Here is a 21,802-nt window from a genome sequence, read left to right on the forward strand (position 1 = left end):
TTCACTCTAAGTTAACTCTTCAGCCCTAATAATACACATTTTTATATAACAAATTAATAGACATTTCAGAATATGATAAAATTTTAAGTGACAATGAACCTCATTTTAAAGCATGGTTCTTTCTTAGTTATCTATAAATGAAAATGTGTACTGTTCTAAATAATAGTTGAGAAACTTCTACTTGTGAAATTATTTTCCTTTGGCAAAGTGAATGGAAAAGATTTGGGGAAAAAAACACAAGGGCTGGCACTATTGACAGGAATGTTGGAAAAAATTTTTTAATGTTGGCATAGGAATTCTTTAAAAATTCTAACTTATTCACATGTGAAATGAAAGTAAAAAAGCATCTGTCCCATTTTATGCACACGGACTAAATAAAAATGAACAATTATATTTAGCAAAGTGTAGAGCTCTTTAAACTGAGGTATTCTGTCTGGCTTTTGGCGATCTTTATGTTATTTGTTCCACTGAATTAAAATATTATGTTTGAGTGCAAGCATACTTTGAAAAAACAGAAATTATAGAGAAAAGAGAACATTCTCTTTTCCAACTCTGATGACCCTAGATGAAATATGAAATTTCTGAGAGACTAAACACTTTTAATATACTTGAGAGGAGAACTTTGGCTTTTAGCCTCATCTGTCATTCAGCCCATTTATTATTGAAATATTTCAAGAACCTTTGGACATGTATTACCACTGTGTCTATTGTTCTGCCCAAAGTGGAAGTGTATAGATTAAGTCTTTAAGCATTACAACCACAGTTCTTTTAATTTTCCACATTTTATGTTTTTAATTCTACAAGCAGATGTGGGTGTATTTTCACCAAAAACAAATAAGAAGCTTAGAGCAATTGAAATTCTGTTTTGATGGCCTCAGAAATTAATTTAAATTATTGCTTTAAAGGCCAACAAAGACTTCTTAGGTCATTGTTTAAGATTCATTAGCTGTCTTGGTGCTGAAATGAAACAAACAAACAAACAAACAAAAACTACTATTGATGCTCTTATCCACTTTCAGTAAAGATGTTCTGTTTTGTCATGGATATTTTTGCTAGAATGTGTTGCCTTTCATGCATTGCTATTAAAACTTAGAACTCAACTCATGGTTTCAAAATTGCGATCAAAATAGTCCATAGTGTGCCTAATTTCCTTTGATCCTTTATGTTGAACAGTTCAGGCCGTGGTACTTGCCTTGATAATGAGCCTCCCAAGCGTGACTTTCTTTATCCAGCTGTGGCCCCAGGTCAGGTGTATGATGCAGATGAGCAATGTCGTTTCCAGTATGGAGCAACATCCCGCCAATGTAAATATGGGGTAAGAAGTATGAATCTTTATTATGTTTAGTTCCTTATATATATTTTCTGATTATGCATGTGTTAAATGGAAATCTTGAAGAACATGGGTACTCTTGTAACATAATTAATGCAAATACGGTCTTTCTGTAAACTACTCTTTTCTGATAGCATTCATATAACATCTGTTTCTAAACGAATAATTATAAATACAACCAAACTTTAAAAGTTTCATGTAGAGCATAGTTAAATTTTTAATAACTTCTAATACAGTTATTCTTTAACTTCTGCATTTATGATGTCAACTTTTGTCTGTCCTTTGAAATGGTATGGTACTGAAATATCCCCCTTGTCAAACTTTGACGATCCCAATTTCCTTTCTGGTACTTCTATCATTAAGTCAATGGGATTTTATATTGGTTAGGACCTAACTTTATTCTATTAAATTTTTTAGTTGAATCACCATGAGATGCACAGTTACAAAGTTATTCACGATTGAGTTTCTGTTGTATAATATTTGAGTACCCATCCATGCACCAGTGTACACTTCCCTCCACAGAGATCCCCAGTTCCCCCCAGTCCCCCATCCTGCCTCTATGGAAGACACTTCTTTTTCTCCTGTTAGGCACTGTGGTTCGCAATATTGTTACTGAAAGGTTATCATGCATATCACTTTACTCCTTTCAGCAACCAGTTCTGTCCAGAGTGATTATTTCCTACCATCAGTGTTATAGTGATCTCTTTTCCCCTTTTTTGTCCTAACCACATTCCCCTCCACCCCATCCCCCAACTACCCTCCCTTTGACAAGTCTCCAACTATGGACCAGTTTTCCTGGCCCTCATTTCTATTGTCTTTGGGTACTAGTCTCATACTATGTTTTTTATTTTTTTAGATCCTGCAAATAAGTGCGATCATTCTATGTCTGCTCCTCTCCCTCTGACTCGTTTCACTCAACATTATACTTACCATGTCCATCCATGTCTAAGAAAATTTTATTACTTCACTTTTTCCTAACAGCTGCATAGTATTCCATTGTGTTGACCTGACATAGTTCTTTATGCAACTTGTCTGTTCTTAGACAATTGGGCTGTTTCCAGATTTTTTTCCAGATTCTTGCTATTGTGAACAGTGTTGCAGTGAATGTAAGAGAGTAGATGCCTTTTCTGCAGTGTGTTTTTGGGTCCCTAGGACATATTTCCAGGAGTGGTATTGCTGGGTTATATAGAAGCTCAATTTCTAGTGTTTGAGGAATGTCAGTATTGTTTTCCCAAAAGGCTGGACCAATTGACAGTCCCACCAACAGTGAATGAGAATTCGTTTCTGCTGGCATCGAAGTCAGCACTGGTTGTTCTTGTTCTTTTTGATGTGTGCCAGTCTCTGTGGTGTGAGATGATATCTCATCGTTGTTTTTATTTGCATCTCCCTGATGGCTAGTGATGCAGAGCATTATTTTTTATAACATGCCTTTTGGACATTTGTATTTCTTCTTTGAGGAAGTTTGTGTTCATCTCTCTCCCATATTTTTTTATGATCTTGGATGTTTTTTCTTACGAAGTTCTACCAGTGTCTTATATATTTTGGATATTAACCCCTTACCAAATGACTGTTGGGTAAATAATTTCTCTCAATATGTGGGCTGTCTTTGTATTCTGGTCATTGATTCCTTTGAAGTGCAGACGCGTCTTAGTTTAATGTAGTAGGACCTACATACTTGCTGGTCCTGAGCTATTTCAAGCAGCTTTATCCACTGCCCACATTCTAATATGATCAACTGGGAACAAGATGGCACTAGCCAAAATGCTAAAACAAGGAAAATTAGTGATATGGAAAAAATAGATCATAATTGGTACCTTGTGGCTGCCTTAAATAGTCTCAGCATTAGACTGTAGCAATAGTACAGCAGGTAGGGCTCTTGCCTTGCATGTAGCCCAGTTGGGTCTAGTATCCATATCAGTAGGCAGGTGAGGACAAGGAGAGCTGACCATCTGTGTTCCTCTGGTGCATGCGCCCAGGAATTTTTTCAGTGAATGTATAAAAGAATCTTACGTTTCATAGAAAGAGATTTTTAATTTTAGGATAGGATAGGTAGAAAATATAAACATGTTAATGAAAGAATAAGATTTTAAATTATGGGTTTTTAGAAAAATTTAATTAAAAAGTAAGTTTAAAAGCTTAGTTTCTATTTTTATAAAAACACTGCTTGAAATCTTTCTTTAAAATAGTAAAAGACATTAATTTTTAAAAAATTTTTATTAGTGAAACACCATGAGGTACAGTTGTAGACTTACAAATTTTTGTGCTTGGGTTTCAATTATACAATGATCAAATACCCATCCCTCCACCAGTGCCCATTTTCCACCACTGCTGATCCCAGTATCCCTCCCACCTCCATCCCTCCCATCCCACCCTGCCTCTGTGGCAGTGCATTCCCTTTTGTTCTCTCTCTCCTTTTGGGTGCTGTGGTTTGCAAAAGAGGCATTGAGTGGCAATCGAAAAGACATTAAATTTTAAGGTAAGATTAAATATTTATTTTTCTAATTATTCCTATTAGACCAATGAATGCAAAGGAAGTGAAGGGGGGTCAGGACAGGGCTGGGCAGTACTTGGCATTGCTCAGCGCTCACTCCTGGCACTGTGCTTATATCACTTATGGTGGGCTCTAGGGACGACATGGGTGCTGAGGATTGAATCCAGGTTGACTGCATGCAAGGCAAGTGCTGCTGTTCTATCACTCTGGCCTCAATGATTGGTACCTTAATATAACTGTTGCGTCCACTATGAAAAATGGTGTGGAAGGCTCTTAAAACATTTTAATAGAACTATCCAGAAATTCTGCTTTTGAATGTATAGTCAAAGCAATTGAAATTAGGATCATGAAGAGAGATGTATAGCTATGTATACTTGGCATTATTCGTAATAGCTAAGACATCAATATAAACTAAATGTCTTTCAACAGGTGAGAGTATAAATTGCATGAGAAAAGGAATTATGCCTTCTTCCTAACTGTTGTTAAGTTATTCCTTATTAACATAGTGAGTAGTACAATGTTTGCCTCATAATGAAAGTTCAGGAAATACTATTAAAGAAATTAATCAGAACCTAGTGAAGAGTTGGTGTGGAAAGGAACTTGGGGATGACATATTTATATGAAGAGCTGAGAGAAAGCCAGCGTGGCTGAAGTTCTCATAGCAAGTAATTGAGACGTGAGTAAAGTATAAGGAATTGAAACCTAATGGGCTCTGCTAAGAATTCTAACTTTTAGAACAGTGGGAAACCATCAAAAGTTTTTAGTGTTGAATGAGACCAAGAGATCTTATGGATATGAAGGAAATTACAGAATTTCTAATACTCATTACAATTTCAGAAACTCATTTAAGTTTGTGATTTGGGAAAACTATATTGACAAATTAAAGACTTTTGACAAATAATCTTTGTTCTCTTTCCTTTTTATCCCTTCCCCTCCAAATATGTACACAGAGTACGAAAGCATCTCTGTTCCTTACAGTAATGCTCTTGATTTTCTAAGCAAATGTAAATTTAAATGTGAGATTTGTTGTTACTGTTTTTGGCATATCTAGTATTTTTATTAATACTCGAATATACAAAACCATAACTTTGAGATGAATTAAAGGTCTTTTTTTCTGACTTAAAAATCTTGTATTTAAATAATTATAGAATATAACACCGGTACAGAAATGTATAGAGTACATAAAGCACAGCTTAACAAAACATTGCATAGTGAACAACCAGGGTGCTATTGCTCAGGTCAGTTTTAGCACCCTGACAGCATCTTAGAAGCAAAACCAGCAATTATTTGCATCACTCCATCTTGCCCTCTCCCCCCTTTTCCTTGCTCTCCCCCACAGTCAATCTAGGATTCCACCGCCTTGGTGGAGGTGTGTAAAGTGATTTGCAGAGCTATGCCAAGGGCTTCTGAAATGCTCTCAGTGTGTGAAAGCTAACTGCAGCTGTAGCTTCATGGTTTTTTTTTTCAAGTATGGTATTAAATTGGGCTGGAGCTATAGCATAGTGGGTAAGGCATTTGCCTTGCACGCAACCGACCTGGGTTCAATTCCTCTGCCCCTCTTGGAGAGCCCAGCAAGCTACTGAGAGTATTCTGCCCACATGGCAAAGCCTGGCAAGCTCCCTGTGATGTATTCGATATGCCAAAAACAGTAACAACAAGTCTCACAATGGAGACTGTACTGGCGCCAGCTCGAGCAAATCCATGAACAACAGGAGGACAGTACTACAGTGCTGTAGGATTAAATTCAATCCAGAAAAACAATCCCAACCTTAAATGTTTTGAATGTGTTCCTCCGCCCCTCTCGGAGAGCCCGGCAAGCTACCGAGAGTATCTCGCCTGCACGGCAGGGCCTGGCAAGCTCCCCGTGATGTATTCGATATGCCAAACACAGTAACAACAAAGTCTCCAATGGAGACGTTACTGGGCCCGCTCGAGCAAATTGATGAACAACGGGAGGACAGTGACAGTGACAGTGTTTTTATGTAGAACCACATGGGCTCCATAGCGTTGACCTCAGCACCGCAGAATTCTGGTGCAGTGTAGAAGCTGAACATATAAAAAAAAATAATAAGACCTACATTGGAACTTACAAGGCCTTCATTTATATTGATTTATTATTAATTTACAATCTTATAGAATTTGGGAATTATAGTTTAATGCTTTTGCATCATTTTTTACTATTAACATATCATATAGAATTCCCCACCCCACCTCCAAAGTTCCAGAACTACCTCACCACCAAAAAAGAATCCTCAGCCAGTCCTCAACCATCCACTTACTCCACTTACCCTGGTAACCACCATAGCTCTCACTGAGTCTAGGAGTTAGTTTTGTTATTTTTTGTCACTATATTTGCTATAGTTATTTATATTCCATGAACTATCAGAACTTTCCCATTATAACTTGACTTTCACCTTCTGATTTCACTTAGTGAAATCACCTCATGTTTCACTGCGTTGCTATACCACAGTTTCATTGTCCAGTCATTTATTAATGGCTACTCAGGCTGATTCTATGCCTTGCCTATAGTGAATAGCACTGGTATGAAATTGGAACATAAAATATTTTCAAAATAGTGTTTACATAGTCTTTGGATAAATACCTGGGAGAGATATTGCTAAGTTATGTGGCATTTTCCTTGTTATTTTTTATTATTTTTAAAAATTTTATTGAATCACCATGAGATAGTTACAAGCTTCAATATTTGGGTTATAATCACACAATGATCAAACACCCATCCCTCCACCAGTGCACATTCCCCACCACCAATATCCCGACATACCCTCCTTTTTCCACTTTCCCCTGCCATTATTATTTTTTTAGGAATATCCATACGACTTTCCAGGGAAACTGCATCAATTGACAATTTCCCCATCATGTACCAGTCTTCCTTTCCATATTAACGCCAACATTTGTTGTTGTTTTATCATTTTTATATACCCCGTTGACCAATTTAATATAAAAAGATAGTCTGAGTAGTGTATAATTAAAATAGAGAACATTATGTTATTTCTATAATATGTTAATAACTATACAAGTATAGGAAAGCTATAGCTGCCTGAAGTCAGGGTAATCTGCTAGAAGAACAATAATCGAATATCTTATTCAGGATGTCTTTCCACTATGGAGTATCTAATAAAGACTGACATTTTACCTCTCAGACTCTAGTTTTTGATATTTTCTTGCTTAATACTTTTGTTAGACTTTATTGGTCTTTTTTGGTATTGTTGGCTACCTATGCAACTTTAAAAAAAGAGATACAGATACTTGGGAGAGGATTAAAATAAAATACTTAGAAGTACTTATAAGGGAAGTTTAAAGAAATTGAGTTTGAATAGTCCACAATAAAAAAGGAAGCAAAATCTTGGCCTCAAAATCTCTTCAGACTTTGGAAATTTTATTATAGTTTTGAGTGCTGATCACACATTGTTCTCTTTCCCTATAAGAGCATTAAAAATAGTAGTGATCTTAATTTTTACAGCTGGAAGGTTGTAGATTAGTTAGTAGGAAGAATTTCCAGTTATTAAATATTAGAACATTTTACTGAGGAAGATTATAGAAGTACTTCCCTTGTAGATTTTAAGGTGGTCTAACATTTCACAATGTGATTTCATTTGAATTTTGTGAATTCAAATTTAGTAGATGGCATGAAACTATTTTATCACCTCATTGTATTGAAGCGCAACTTTGATAAGAAGTTGAGGTTTCATTTTTTCTTAATTTTAAAAACTAAATCATAGACACAGTCACTCATATATCATTATATATCAATGAGTTTTACTCTGGGTTTGCTTTTCAGACATATATTTAAAAACCATGTAATCATTTTTAGCAGCTTCAAATGGATTAATTATTTTACTCAAATTTTGACATGACTTTGCTGTGTGCATAACAAGTAGAACAACAGCCAAATAATATATATTTTTTGCTTTTCTATGATTCCTTGCACTTTAATTACACACGTATCAGGATTAAGCTATTCAAATATGAAATAAGGGCATATTATTCTCTTGCTTCAGATGGCTACTACGCACCTGGAAGCGGGCTAAGGGTCACCATATGTTGGTTTTCAGTTTTCCTTTGTGTGATACAATGATCAGTAACCTTTCTAATCGTTGATGCTCCTCTCTGACCTTTTCAAGGCTCTGGCCTCCCCTCGGTCAAGATCCTTTATTGCAAACAGCTGCTGAGAGATGTTACTGATAGGGTAATGAGGACAAAGAGAATGTTTCATTTCCAGAACCAAGGTGACAAAGGGTTTAGGGTTTCCCAACAGTAGAAAATGTGCTCAGATTTATGATCTCTACAGTTAAAATTTTTCTAAGTCATCTAGAAATAGACATTTTCCCTTCAAAAACCATTCAGCAATTTTCTCTTCAAAAACAATTTTGCTTACAAATATTATAATAATTTTATCATAATATTTTTTGCACTTTTATGGTAGATCTTTTTTCCCATGTGTAAACTACTAATTTAAATTTTCTGAGATAAACTAAGGATATTCTGCCCCTTTTGGGGGGTACAATTTACCAGCAATAATTATTTGATAAAAGGGAGGGAACATTAGAAAAATTGTTTTAATTTTTAAAATTGTATTGGAAGGATTGGACTGCAAAATAATATTTCTCTATTCTGGTCAATGGGATTCTTGTTTAGTTCTTTGCAAAGTTATCTTCTGAATGTAAAGTAAATTACTTTATATTAGACACTTTCTTTAAAGCTTGGTTTAATGTACTTTACTCTGATTTATATCTGCTAGCGCTTTTTGTTTGTGGGTTTGGGGACACGCCTGGCTGTCCTCAGGGCTTACACTCTGTACTCAAGACTTATTCCTGGTGTGATGGGGGGGGTCACATGGGTTGCCAGAGATTGAACCCAGGTCAGCTATGTGCAATGCAAGCACACTACCAGCTGTACTAGCGTTCCAACCCTTGTTAGTGTTTTTTTTGGTTAATACCTGAAGTTATTAATCTAAAAAATCAAATAAATTGGAAATCTGACTGTGCACTAAAAATTTTAAATAAGTATGAATATTTCAAATGTTCTTTTCTTTTATATGACCATAAAATACTTTTGAGGAGTATGTTAATATTATTTTGAAAGTAATTATGTAATTAAGTAGCGCAGTGAGTAGAGTGTTTACCTTGCACGCGGCTGACCCAGGTTTGATTCCTCCATCCCTCTTGGAGAGCCCGACAAGCTACCGAGAGTGTCCCACCCGCACAGCAGAGCCTGGCAAGCTCCCCATGGCGTACTTGATATGTCAAAAACAGTAACAACAAGTCTCGCAATGGAGATGTTACCGGTGCCCACACAAGCTAATGAATGAACAATGGGAGGACAGTGACAGTGACAATTAAGTAATTGATTTTTTCCTGATGTCAGGGATTGAACCCAGGAACCCAGAACACATGTAAGTGCTCTACTGCTGAATTATCTCCCTGACAATTGGTTAATTTTTTAAAGACAAATTAACGTAGTGTTAATTTGAGGATAGATTTCTTTAAAAAATAAATAAGGGGCCAGAGGATACAGTGGGCAGGCCGTTTGTTTTTTATATAGTCAACCTGGGTTCAATCCCCAGCCCCATATATGGTTCCAGAGTCCTGCCAGGAATGATCCCTGAGTACAGAAGTAGGACTAAGCCCCAAGTACTGCCAAGTATGGCCCAATAACCAAAAATAACAACATAAAAAAGTAATAAATAATTAGGAGGATATAATGAACATTTAGTCAGTTGTGATAGTAGAATACAATAACCATTAATAAACAGCCTTAATTGCCCAGTGACAATTTAATTCTGATATGTTTAAGAGAGCACTGTCCCTGGGGCTCCGGCCGGCTTCTCCGGGATCGGTGTTGGAGCACAGTGGCAGGGCGTCTGCCTTGCACGCAGCCAACAGGGCCGACCCGAGTTCGATTCCTCCGCCCCTCTCGGAGAGCCCGGCAAGCTACCGAGAGGATCTCGCCCGCTCGGCAGAGCCTGGCAAGTTCCCCGTGAGTATTCGATATGCCAGACACAGTAACAACAAGTCTCCAATGGAGACGTTACTGGGCCCGCTGGAGCAAATCGATGAACAACGGGAGGGCCTTTACCTTTACCTTTTCCTTTATGTTTAAGAGAAATGTTTTGGTGTTTTTGTTTTCATTTGATTTTGGGGCCAGACCTGGCATTCCTCAGGACTTAGACCTGTCTCAGTGCTTAGGGATCACTGGCAGTGCTTGGGGGATCATATGCAGTGCTGAGGATTTGAACCAGGATTGGCCACATGCAAGCAAGCACCTTAAGCCGTGTACGGTTTCTGGGTCGACACTCAAGAGAAATGCTTTTGTTTTTGCTTTTAAGAGAAATGGTTTGTTTTTGTTTTTCCTTTCCAAAATTTTATTTTATTTTATTTTATTTTTTCTTTTTTTATTAGTGAAAAACCATGAGGTACAGTTATAGGCTTACAGATTTTGTGCTTGGGTTTCAGTTATACAATGATCAAGTGCCCATCCCTCCACCAGTGCCCGTCATCCATCCCCAATGGTCCCAGCGTCCCCCCCCCCCCTCATCCCCCCCCCCCACCGTCCCATCCTGCCTCTGTGGCAGGGTATTCCCCCTTGTTCTCTCTCTCTTCTTTTGGGTACTGTTAGAAAAGATGAAGTTATGAAATTTACATACAAGTGGTACTACATGGAAAGTATCATGTTTAGCGAAATGAGTCAGAAAGAGCGGGATAGACACAGAAAGATTGCATTCTTCTGGGGAACATAAAGCAACAAAAAGGGAGACTAACACCCAGAAGTGGCCGAGATTAGTACCAGGAATTTTGCTCCATGAATGGAAGGCCAGCCACAGGCTCTAGGTGAAAAGGAAGCTCAGATAGAGAAGAGAGTACCAAATGAAGGGTGTTGTGAGGGCCCTCCCAGGGTGGGAGAGGCATGCTAAAAGTAGTCGATAGACCAAACATGATTGCCACTCAAAGCCTCTCTTGCAAAACACAGTATCCTTTCCAAAATTTTATTTTGATTAAGCACTGTGAATTATAGTTACTCATAGTTGGGTTTTTGACATAAGTGTTCCATCACCCACCCCGCTTCCATTGTCAACTTCCCTCCATCAGTGTTCCCAGATTTCATCTCCTTTTTCCCCCACCCTCACCCCAGGTCCAGCCTGCCATCTTACCAGGCACCTTTTAAACCTTTATTATTAAAATTTGGGTCTCGTGATTCCAGTGTTATTGACTCGTGGTTTGGATATGTAGCTTGACACCACCCATGTATCTGGGTCCCCTTGATTTCCTCTCCCGTTGCTTCTCATCTATCCCTTATCCCCTTCTCTCTTTCACTCTATTTCTTTCCTTCTCTTCCCTAAACTCCGGAGTCAAGTGTGATCTACATATCCCCCCTTTATTAATTTTTTGCTTTTGGGGTCACACTTGGCGATGCTCAGAGGTTACTCCTGGCTCTGAACTCAGGAATCGCTACTTTTGGAGCTGGGGAGACCATATGGGATGCTGAGGGCTGAGCCCCGGTTGTCTGCATGCAAGGCAAATGTGCTACTCGCTGCGTTATTGCTCAGGCTCCGAATCCCCTTTTCCAACCAGTGTTTTTCTTTCCCCAGTGATTCTAAATACCACATACGACTGACGTTTAAGAAAAATGTAACAGTAGCTGTGATGCGATGTGTTGGACATTAGAGCTTACTAAAATCAAGATTTAGTTAGAATTTAGGCAAATTGCTAAGTCTTCCCTAACCTAAAGTTTCTCACTTTCTAAGATTGTTGTGATGATTAATAAATACAAATATGAATAAGATTATTGCAGCAGTTGACTGCATACCTTGAAAAGCATTTGTTCCTTTCTTCCTTCCAGTAAAAGTTACTAAGAAGTATATGCAGAATTGTCTCTAGGGTTGGGAAATTCAGTTTTATTTATCATCTCTGAGTTTTGAAAAATTTGCCTTTAGACTGAAATTGGCACCCAGTTAAGCTCTCAGTATTTATTGGTTGAGCTGAATTTTATTCTAAGTTGGTATGTCTATTTTGCCTCTGGTTCTTGATACCACTGGCTTTTTCAAGTTTAGAAAAAAGTTTTAATTTCAAAGACATGCTGGACAATAAGCACAATCACGCTTCTAGGACCAAAACCAGAAAATGCTAGAAAAATTAAATTAAGAAAACAATTAAATATTGCTCATTGAGCTACATCATCTATTTTTGTGACAAGTTGAGGCACAGGAAAAATTGAAAAGTACTAGAGAGACACCTGTATAAAGTATACCCATTTTTTTCCTGCATGTGGTTATTAGTACAATTATGAAGCTACCAGGATAACTTTGTTAGACAGAGAGAATCGAAAATGGTATATAAGTAGTCATAGTAGAAAGTGGAAAGTCAGATAGAATGGTCTTCTCTTTTGGACTTAGTGGATAGCATAGTGACTTCCATTTCCATTATACTAAAAGAATGAGTCAAATGAAGAATCTGGAAAGATATATTATTTTCTGTTGTTTTCAAACACTGATATAGACAGCATACTTTGAACCCCACTCTTAATTTGTTATGCAGTGATCTCTGTTTGAGGTAATCCCATTAAAGATCTGCATTTTATTGTTGTTTTCAGGCAACACCCAGTGATGCTCAGGGCTTACTCCTGACTGCACTCAGGGCTTACTCCTGATGACCTTGGGAAAATGAGGTTCTGGGAATGAACCTGGGTCAGCAGCATGTAAGAGAAATGCCCTACCCATTATACTATCTCACTGGTCTTATTGATCTACCTTTTAGAAAGATCTCAAGACATAGAAATTATGACCACAAAAGGGTCAACTACTGGGATGCTGGAAACATGCCAACAGATATGTAGCTGTGCAGGTGTTTTAATTGTATCTGTTGCTATTTTCATTTGTTTTCTGACCACAACGTTACATTAATTTGGACTGTCTCTTCTAATTCTTTGTATTTTATAAACCCAGCTTTTTCCTCTCATAAACGATTTGTAGAATACGGGATTTTCACTGAATGTATTTATTATCTTCAGCAGGAAGTGTATATCAGAATTGAAAAAGGGAAGTAGAGGTGTGTTAGAAATGAAGGTGAGTTTTAGTTCAGTTGGTAGCTGATACACATATGTTGTTCATACCAGGACAGGAGATAGCAGCTTGAGCATGAGCAAATCCATCTGTAAAGTCAGAAGTGTTAAAATGTCATCTCTTCTATAAAGAACTAAGTGTAAGTGACAAGTAAGCTTGTCTTCCTTTTGCTGTGAATGGGGAAGATAGGTTTCTTGAGAAATTGAAGCCTGAAACTAGTGCTTCGCTTAAAGAACAGAGTAAGTCTTAATAAATTCACAGTCATGGTGCTGAGCAGATAAGTCTACATGAGAAGGTGGTGCTGAAATCTTGCAGAACATGGTAGAAGCAAATGTATTGATGCTATACTTCAATTTAGGAAGCAAAGGGTGCTCAAATGAAAAACAATACTCACTAAAGATAAGTTTAAAAACAGTATGAGGAAATAATCTAGGATGAAGTCAATAAACACAAAGATTAGCATCCCAAGAGAAAAAGATTTGGAAAATATGAAATGAAGCTGAGACAATGTTGTTAGAACCAGATAAGCAGTATAATATGAAGATGAGTTACAGAAGAAATAATAGGGAATATCAAACAGCTGAACGATATTTTTTAGTATTAAAAAAGACACAAGTGGGGCCTGGAGTAATAGCACAGCGGGTAGGGCATTTGCTTTGCATGCGGCCAACCCGGATTTGCTTCCCAGCATCCCATATGGTCCCCTGAGCACGGCCAAGAGGAATTCCTGAGTGCAGAGCCAGGAGTGACCCCTGTGCATTGCCAGGTATTCCCCCAAAAGCAAATAAACAAACAAATAAATGAAATTGTAAAAAGACACGAGTTCTCAAAGTATGAGTCCCAAGTAGATAAATTAAATGAAGGTTTAGAAACAGCGTTGAAACTACTCTGAAAGGCAAAAAGAAAGACTTTAAGACAAATTGGAGTAACAAATGGCTTTTTTACAGTCTCTATGGAGTCCGGGTACAATGACTTAATATTTCAAATGTTGAGGTAAGATAAATGTTAACCTAGAACTCTATATTCAACTAAATTATTTTTAAAATGAAGGTAAAGTATATTTAGGTGATTGCCTGCCTTCATGAAGCTGATTCCTGTTAGATTTCCAGCTCCGCAGATAATCCACTGAGCACTGCTCAGAGTGATCCCTGAGCTCAGAGCTGCGGTAAACCCTGAACACAGCCAGGTGTGAATAATTTGAATGCCTTCAGTTCCCAAAATGTTAGTGCTACAGCCTTCCTAATATTAAGCTACAGGGACATATTCAGGAACATATACTTAGAAATTATCTCCAACAGAAAAGGAAGGCTAATAGTATAAATAATTTTTGTGTTTGTTTTACTGGTGCCTGCTTGAGAAAATCAATGAACAATGGGAGGACAGTGCTACAGTGCTACAGTTTTTGTTTTGTTTTAGCCCATGTCAGGTGGTGCTCAGGTTTACACCTGGTTTTGTGCTCAGGGATCAATCCTGAGGGTGCTCAGGGGACCATATGTGGTTCTGGGAACTGAATCAGGTTGGCCAAATGACCTTCTCTTAAAACAGGAGCTGTGTCAGAGTTTAGGGTTCTTGCCTTGCCTATGGCAGACTGAGTTTGATCCTTGCTACTGCACACGATTCCCTGAGCATCACCAGGAATGATCCCTAAGTACTGCCAAGTGTGAACCCCAAACAAACAAACAAAAAAATGAAATCAGATACTAAGGCATTGAAAAAATGTGGAATCTCAAGTATTTTGAATTATAAGAATTGGAAAGTTTGTATTTAAGTAGATTAATAGAAATTATATTGTTTTTCTCACTGGTTGTGGGCACTCCAAAAGAGTCCCAAAGAGAACTCTTCAGTTTGCTACTCTCTGGGACAATTCCATGTGAACTCATAAACTAAGTGTTGCTGCCTTAATTCTGAACTATGTTTATGTGACATAAGACCTTGTTTTATTCCAGATTAGTAATTTTTATTTGAGATATACATGTCATACTAAATTACTCTACCTTAAAAGTCTGTACTGTCAGTAATTATGCTAGGTGACATTGAGTGTTTTTTCGAAGTAAACTTTTGGGAAATTCTCAGTTAAAATTTATACAAAAATATGTTGGATAAGTTATTTTATTTTTTATTAATATACATTTTATTGGATTGTTGTTGGTTTATACCTAAAGAGTGTACATACCATACCAAACCTACCACCACGGATCTGAGCCATTCACTATTATCACATTGATCCCCTTTAACTCATTTCTGTTTTCTCACAGCCTCATCCCCTCCTAACATTTTTTCTAGAATTTTTATAGTGATTTTTGTTCTGTTTTGTGAGTTGTTTTACTTCCTTTATTTGTATTCCGTATTTATAATAGTTCTTTCAACTTTCTGGCTTATTTCTCTTAGCATAATTGCAAAAGGCAAGATTTTCAATTTAGTTTAATATTTTGTTTTTTTGTTTTGGTGGGGGTAGGGGTCATACCCAGATATGCCCAGGGCTTCCTCCTGGTGCTTGTGCCCAGGGATTGGTCCTGGTGATGCTCCCTGAGCACATGTCATGCTAGGGATCAAACTAAGGATTGACCAAATGCCAGATAAGCATCTTACCCATTAGACTCTCTCTCAGGACCTATTTTAAGTTTTTAAAGGAATCTCCCTACAGAGATTTCCACAGAGAGTGCTCAAATTTATAGTTCCACCAATACTGTACAAGTGGTCTTCACACCCTTGACAACACTTATTTCTGGTCTTTTAGCTCTAGACCATTCTCATAGGCCTGAGGTGATAACTCATTGTCATTTTGATTTATAGTTCCCTGATAATAAGTTTTGATACCCATTATTTCATGTTCTATCTGTATGTCTTCTTAGGAGAAGCATCTGTTTAGTTTTTTAAAAAAATAATTCTATATATTTAAAAAATATTTTATTTTTATAAAGTTGTTCACAATAATTTATTACATTCATGGCCGGAGTGATAGTACAGTGGATAGAGCGTGCGTTTGCCTCATAAGTAGTCAACCCAGGTTCAATCCCCAGCATGCCATATTGTCCCCCAAGCACTGCCAAGATTAATTTCTGAGTGCAGAGCCAAGAGTAACCCCCGAACATCACTGGGTGTGACCCAAAAAAAGCATAATTATAATAATGATAATAATAATTTATTTCATTCAATATTTCAACGCCAATCCCACTACCATTGCAACTTCCCACCACCATTATTTCAAATTTTCCCACCACAACCCAAGTCTGCCCCAAAGGCAGATGTTGAATAATTTTTTTGTATTGCTTGTTATGAATAAATATTTTGATCAAGATTGTTTCCCTTTTACCTTACACCCCAGCAAATGTGGTGTGCTACTCTTGGTATATCAGTGGTATAAAGTATGAGATGTCGCTCCAGGAATTCTGAAATTTAGTAAATTCAGATTTACTAAAATCTGAATTTTAGTAAGAGTGGTAGAGCTGGAGTTAGATTTTTAACTGGATGGTGATTTTGGGTTCCAGAGGCATCTCTGTAACATGATTTTTCTCTTCTAAGATTTATTTGTGAGTCTCTGGATCAAGACTATTAATGTGCTTATGTGGTGCCCAGAGTGACTGTCAGGGACCCAGAAGCACAGGGAGATGGGAGAAAGGGGCCCAGCCCGACTCTGTGTAAGCCTGGATTTTTCAGTGGATTCATTCTCATGCTTGGGGCAGTGGGGAGGGGGCGCTCGGGATGAGCCTGTGAAGGTTGTCTGTGAGCATGGTGGTGATTGGATTCTGAAGATTGGTAGCTGCCAGGGTTCTTATAAGGTAGGCATATGTCTCCTCCAAGGCTCCTGATGAAGTCAGCCTGGCGTGGGGGGAGGGGACATTTCTGTATTGGGTTGCTCTCTTCAGAGATGTATTTGTGAGTCTCTGGATTATGGCCAATATTGCGCTCATGTGATATTTAGATCCTTTTTGATGAAATTGTTTAGTTTCTCCTAGTAAGTATGTTGCCTTTTAATTTTTGCAACAATTTGTTTGTTTATATGTTTGTTTGTTTTGGGGTGTTATGGTTGGAACTCAGAGCCCCATACATGTGAGGTTTGTGTTTACCAAATGAGCAACACTCTGTCAGCATTTGTGTTGATGTCTTTCATTATACACAGAAACATTTTAGTTTGATAAAATTTGATAAAAGATATATATATATATATATATATATATATATATATATATGATCCTGGCAAGCTACCAAGAGTATCCTGCCCACACAGGCAGAGACTAGCAAGCTCCCTGTGGTATATTCGATATGCCAAAACCAGTAACTAAAACAGGTCTCATTCCCTTGGCCCTCAAAGAACCTCCAATCACTGGGAAAGATGAGTAAGAAGAGGCTGCTAAAATCTCAGGGCTGGAATGAACAGAGACGTTACTGGTGCCTGCTCGAGTAAATTGACTAACAACAGGATGACAGTGATACAGTGATTCAGTGAAAATCCATTTACTTATTTTTGGACAGCTTATTTTTGTTTCATTTTATTTTGTTTTGGGGGCACACTTGGTGCCCGGGACTTACACAAGAATCAATCTTGGAGGGCTCTGGGGACGTACGTAGTAGAAGGAATTGAACTCAAGTTAGCTGCACGCAGGGCAAATGCCCTACGTTCTATACTATCACTCTGTCCCTCGACATTTTTTTTCACACCTGATTGATTAGTATAGGTGTAAGAAAATGAAATATTTTATTATGCATTTTTTATTTTTTTCTGAGAATTATATTTTATTTTTTAATATGTTTTGTTAGTGAATCACCATGAGGTACAGTTACAGTCTTAACAAACTTTCAGGTTTGTGTTTCAGTCATACAATGGTTGAGTACCTATCCCTCCACTAGTGACCATTTTCCACCACCAATGGTCCCAACATCCCTCCCACCACCCCCACACTGTCTCCTCCACCCTACCCCTCCTCTGTGGCAGAGCATTCTCTTTTGTTCTCTTCCTTCTTTTGGGTGTTGTGTTTTGCAGTAGAGGCATTAAGTGGCCATCATGTTTGGTCTATAGTCTGCTTTCAGCCTGCATCTCCCATCCTGAGCGGGCCCTCCTAGTACCCTTTACTTGGTGGTCCCTTCTCTATCTGAGCTGCCTTTTCCCCTAACTATGTGAGGCCGGCTTCTATGCTGTGGGAGAATCCTCCTGGTACTTATCTTTACTGTTCTTGTCTCCCATTCTGTTACTTTATATTCCATAAATGAGTGCAGTTTTTCTTTGTCCCTCTCTTTTTGACTTATTTCACTTAACACGATACTTTCCATGTTGATCCACCTATTTGCAAGTTTCATGACTTCATCTTTTCTAACAGCTGCATAGTATTCCATTGCATAGACGTACCAAAGTTTCTTTAACCAGTCATCTGTTCTTGGGCACTTGGGTTTTTTCCAGATTCTGGCTATTGTGAACAGTGCTTCAATGAACATATAAGTGCAGATGTCATCCAGAATTCTTTCTTGCAACTAGAGGGGCATTATGCAATTTTATATTAATATGATATTTCTCCCACACTGAAGTAAAATAATAAATCATAATAAAAAAGATATCTGAAATATCTGAAATTTGAAATATGAAAAGGGCACAATAATAGAATTTGTACCACCAAATTTCCCTTTCATTAATATGGACAACATTAATATTGAGCACAAAAGATTTTTAGGGACCAGAGAGACAGAACAGCAGCTAAGACAGCTTTCACATCGTTGACCCTGGTTTGATCCTCAGCATCTCACATGACCCCCTGAGCATTGCCAGGAATGATTCCTGAATGCAGAGCCAGGAGTACCCTGACCATCACTGGGTGTGGCCCAAAAACAAACAAAAAAGATTACTAGATTGCCCTTAAGGCATCTATGAACTTCAGAAATTTCTCCTTGCTCATTCCCGTGATCTTTTCTGCTATTCTCATTTAAATGGCAAGTATTTGAACATTTCAGTTGAACTAGGAAGCCATCTCTCTGGGAATATTTTTAAAACAATTAGTATGTTTGCACTATTGTACATTCTGGAGAGTATTATTTTCAACCTATTGATCCTTTCTCCCTGCATTATTATATTTATTTTTGATTTAAAATTTTTTTGTAATCTCAATAGCTAAAATACAATATATCCACTAAAATAAGAATTCTAATGAAAAATATTTAAATGCTTCTACAAACTTAGTAACCAACGTTCTAGAAGATTTTCCTACAAGGTCCTTATATCTGATGTTTCAACAAGAGTTCCCAGGGGCTGGAGGATAGTACAATATATTGGGCATTTGCCTTGCATGCTGCCAACCCAGTTTGATTCCCAGCATCCCATATGGTCCCCTTAGCATCATCAGGAATGCCCCCCAACCATAAAACTGCAACCCCCCCAAAAATACAAAAATCAAAATAAAAATCCAAAAGACCACAGTCTCATCTCTTTTTAAGTAGTGCCAGCAGAGAGAGAGAGAGAGAGAGAGAGAGAGAGAGAGAGAGAGAGAGAGAGAGAGAGAGAGAAAGAACAGGTGGTAGGGCACTTGCCTTGCCGTGGCTGACCTGTTTTAATCTCTGGCACCATACATTGTTCCCTGAGTACTTCTAGGAGTGATCCTTGAGCACACAGTAAGGATTTTGCCCTGCTTACAATCAGGTATACCCCCCCCCAAAAAAAACCAAAACAGAACAATAAAGTAGTGCTGATTGTCTACAGATATGTTTTGTGAAAAGGGTGGGCCTGATTCTAGTCTCTGTTTCTGATCAACTTGCTTTTGTCTTCTTTCCTAGGAAGTGTGTAGAGAGCTCTGGTGTCTCAGCAAAAGCAACCGTTGTGTCACCAATAGTATTCCTGCAGCTGAGGGAACACTCTGTCAAACTGGGAATATTGAAAAGGGGGTAAGTTAAAATGATTTATTAGCTATTTGACATGTAGGCTTAAACATACATTTCTGGTGTTGGTACTTAGCCACTAATAAATCATGCAGGCTAACTTAAAGTATACTTAAGAAAACAATAAATCTCTAGCCTGATGAGTTATAATATCTTGATTTTTGTATTTGCATTTCATTTAGGAAATTATTTCCTGTGTAATTTTTACTTTTCTTTGTACATGTATGAGTTGTATCTGTACAAATGCTCCAATAATCTTACAATCTATGATATAAATTACTTGATCATATAAGTTCAGTTTTTTTCTTTCAGATAATTCCTAGAAAAATTGTGACCTAAAAGAAGATTTTATAGCTACAGATTCACTAAACACTTTTAATTTGTAGTATCAGAACAAGAGATAAGAATAGAAAAATAATTAGTTTATTGAGTATAGAATTTAGAACTAAATAATTTTAGTTTCATCAGTCTAGTTTTCAAGAATATATCATTGTTAAAAATGGTCCAAACACATCGGAATAATTTGTACTATCTAAAATTCCTTAGGGATTGCTATACATATATGGATTCTAGAATTTATTGCTGTGAGCCGAATTTACAATAATAACTACTACTGTCATCTGTTCTCAGTTCTGACTTCTTCCATGTTAGTTGGGCTAGTTTCAACAAAGATTACACTGAATTTCAGCTTGCAATCTGATGTTTAAATAGAAAGAATGAAAGCTTTTGGGCAGCTGTCACAGTTTATTAATCCTTGCTGACGGCTTCATTCAGGACCCATGACCTAGTGCCATGTTGATGGCTTTTCCATGCTGAGTTTTGAAATGTTGGCAAATTATGCTAAATGTATGAATTGATAGGGTCATTTTTAAAGGATTAAGGATCTTTTTTAAGACTTTATAAGTAGCCAGTAAAAATACAGAGACCTTCACATACTACCAAAAATTCCTTCTTCTTTTCTTTTCACTAAAGAAATAGAAAATATTAGGAACTGCATTCTTGAAACAAAGTCTAGGTTTATTTTGGATCCAACAATTCTTGTCAACGACAAGTAGCAATTTATATCAATCTGTACTTAGAAGAAACACTTAACTGTAAGGGGAGGTGGCCAGTGAGAATCTGTTTCTTTATTTGTCATTGATTGATTATTATTCTTGTGATCTAGTCCCTGGGCCACAGATTTTATTTGCCTAGAATAATACTATTATAAGACTCATTTTGTGGGGTGTGTGTGTGTGTGTGTGTGTGTGTGTGTGTGTATGTGTGTATGTGGTTCTGGGGACAAACCCAGGGCCTCGCACATGCAAAGAATGCATTCTACTATTAGACCACATCCCCAGCCCCTATTCTACTTTATTTTTTAACCCAAAGCACAAAGAATTAATTCTTTTAAGCATCTGAGTGCCTTTTGAGACATATCCTAAAAATGATAAAATCACACTAATAAGTAAATCAGAAGTAAGTACAGGTAGCCCAATTCTATTAATTGTTTATGTGGTAAATATATATTTCATTTCTTATAATTTGTGCTTAGTAGTAGAGTTCTGAAGATATTTGGTCTTACAGCTCTAAATATATTTGTAATAGAGTGAAATTTTATTTAGACTATTACAGTATTTTGTTTGCTTTATTTTGGGGCCTGCGTACAACAGTGTTCAGTGTTTATTAATGGCTCTGTGCTCAAGAATCATTCTCAGTGGGGTTCAGGGGATCATATGCAATGCCAGGGATTGAACCAGGGTTGATAGCATGTTGGCACTTTATATTATTTCTTCAGCCCCAATTATAGACAAAAAAGGGATATTTAGAGGACCTCAGATGGTTCTTTGTCAAGCATCTGCCTACTAGCATGAGGTTGATGAGATCATAATCCTGGGCAAAGTGCCCAAGGGCAGTCCCAACGATTCTGTTATTTGTGATCCCTGGTGCCACAACGGAGTGTGTGATCTCCAGTGCCCAATGCCCAAGGGTGTACGAGCACCTCAGGTGTGCTAAGGGAACCACACACTGCAGGAGAGCAAACCCGGGGCCATGCACATGCCAGTGG

General features: G+C 37.6%; 1 protein-coding gene across 1 annotated transcript in view; it reads left to right on the forward strand.

Annotated features, from left to right (window-relative positions):
- ADAMTS6 (ADAM metallopeptidase with thrombospondin type 1 motif 6) overlaps nt 1–21,802 on the forward strand; it is a 312,693-nt gene that overhangs the window by 167,049 nt on the left and 123,842 nt on the right. Inside the window, exons 11-12 of the mRNA XM_056112563.1 lie at nt 1,174–1,315; nt 19,654–19,761. Coding sequence (XP_055968538.1) covers nt 1,174–1,315; nt 19,654–19,761 — 250 coding nt within the window. The remainder of the gene's footprint in view (nt 1–1,173; nt 1,316–19,653; nt 19,762–21,802) is intronic.

Source organism: Sorex fumeus, unplaced genomic scaffold, assembly GCF_029834395.1.
Source record: "Sorex fumeus unplaced genomic scaffold, SorFum_2.1 ptg000018l, whole genome shotgun sequence".
Classification (NCBI taxonomy): Eukaryota; Metazoa; Chordata; class Mammalia; order Eulipotyphla; family Soricidae; genus Sorex; species Sorex fumeus.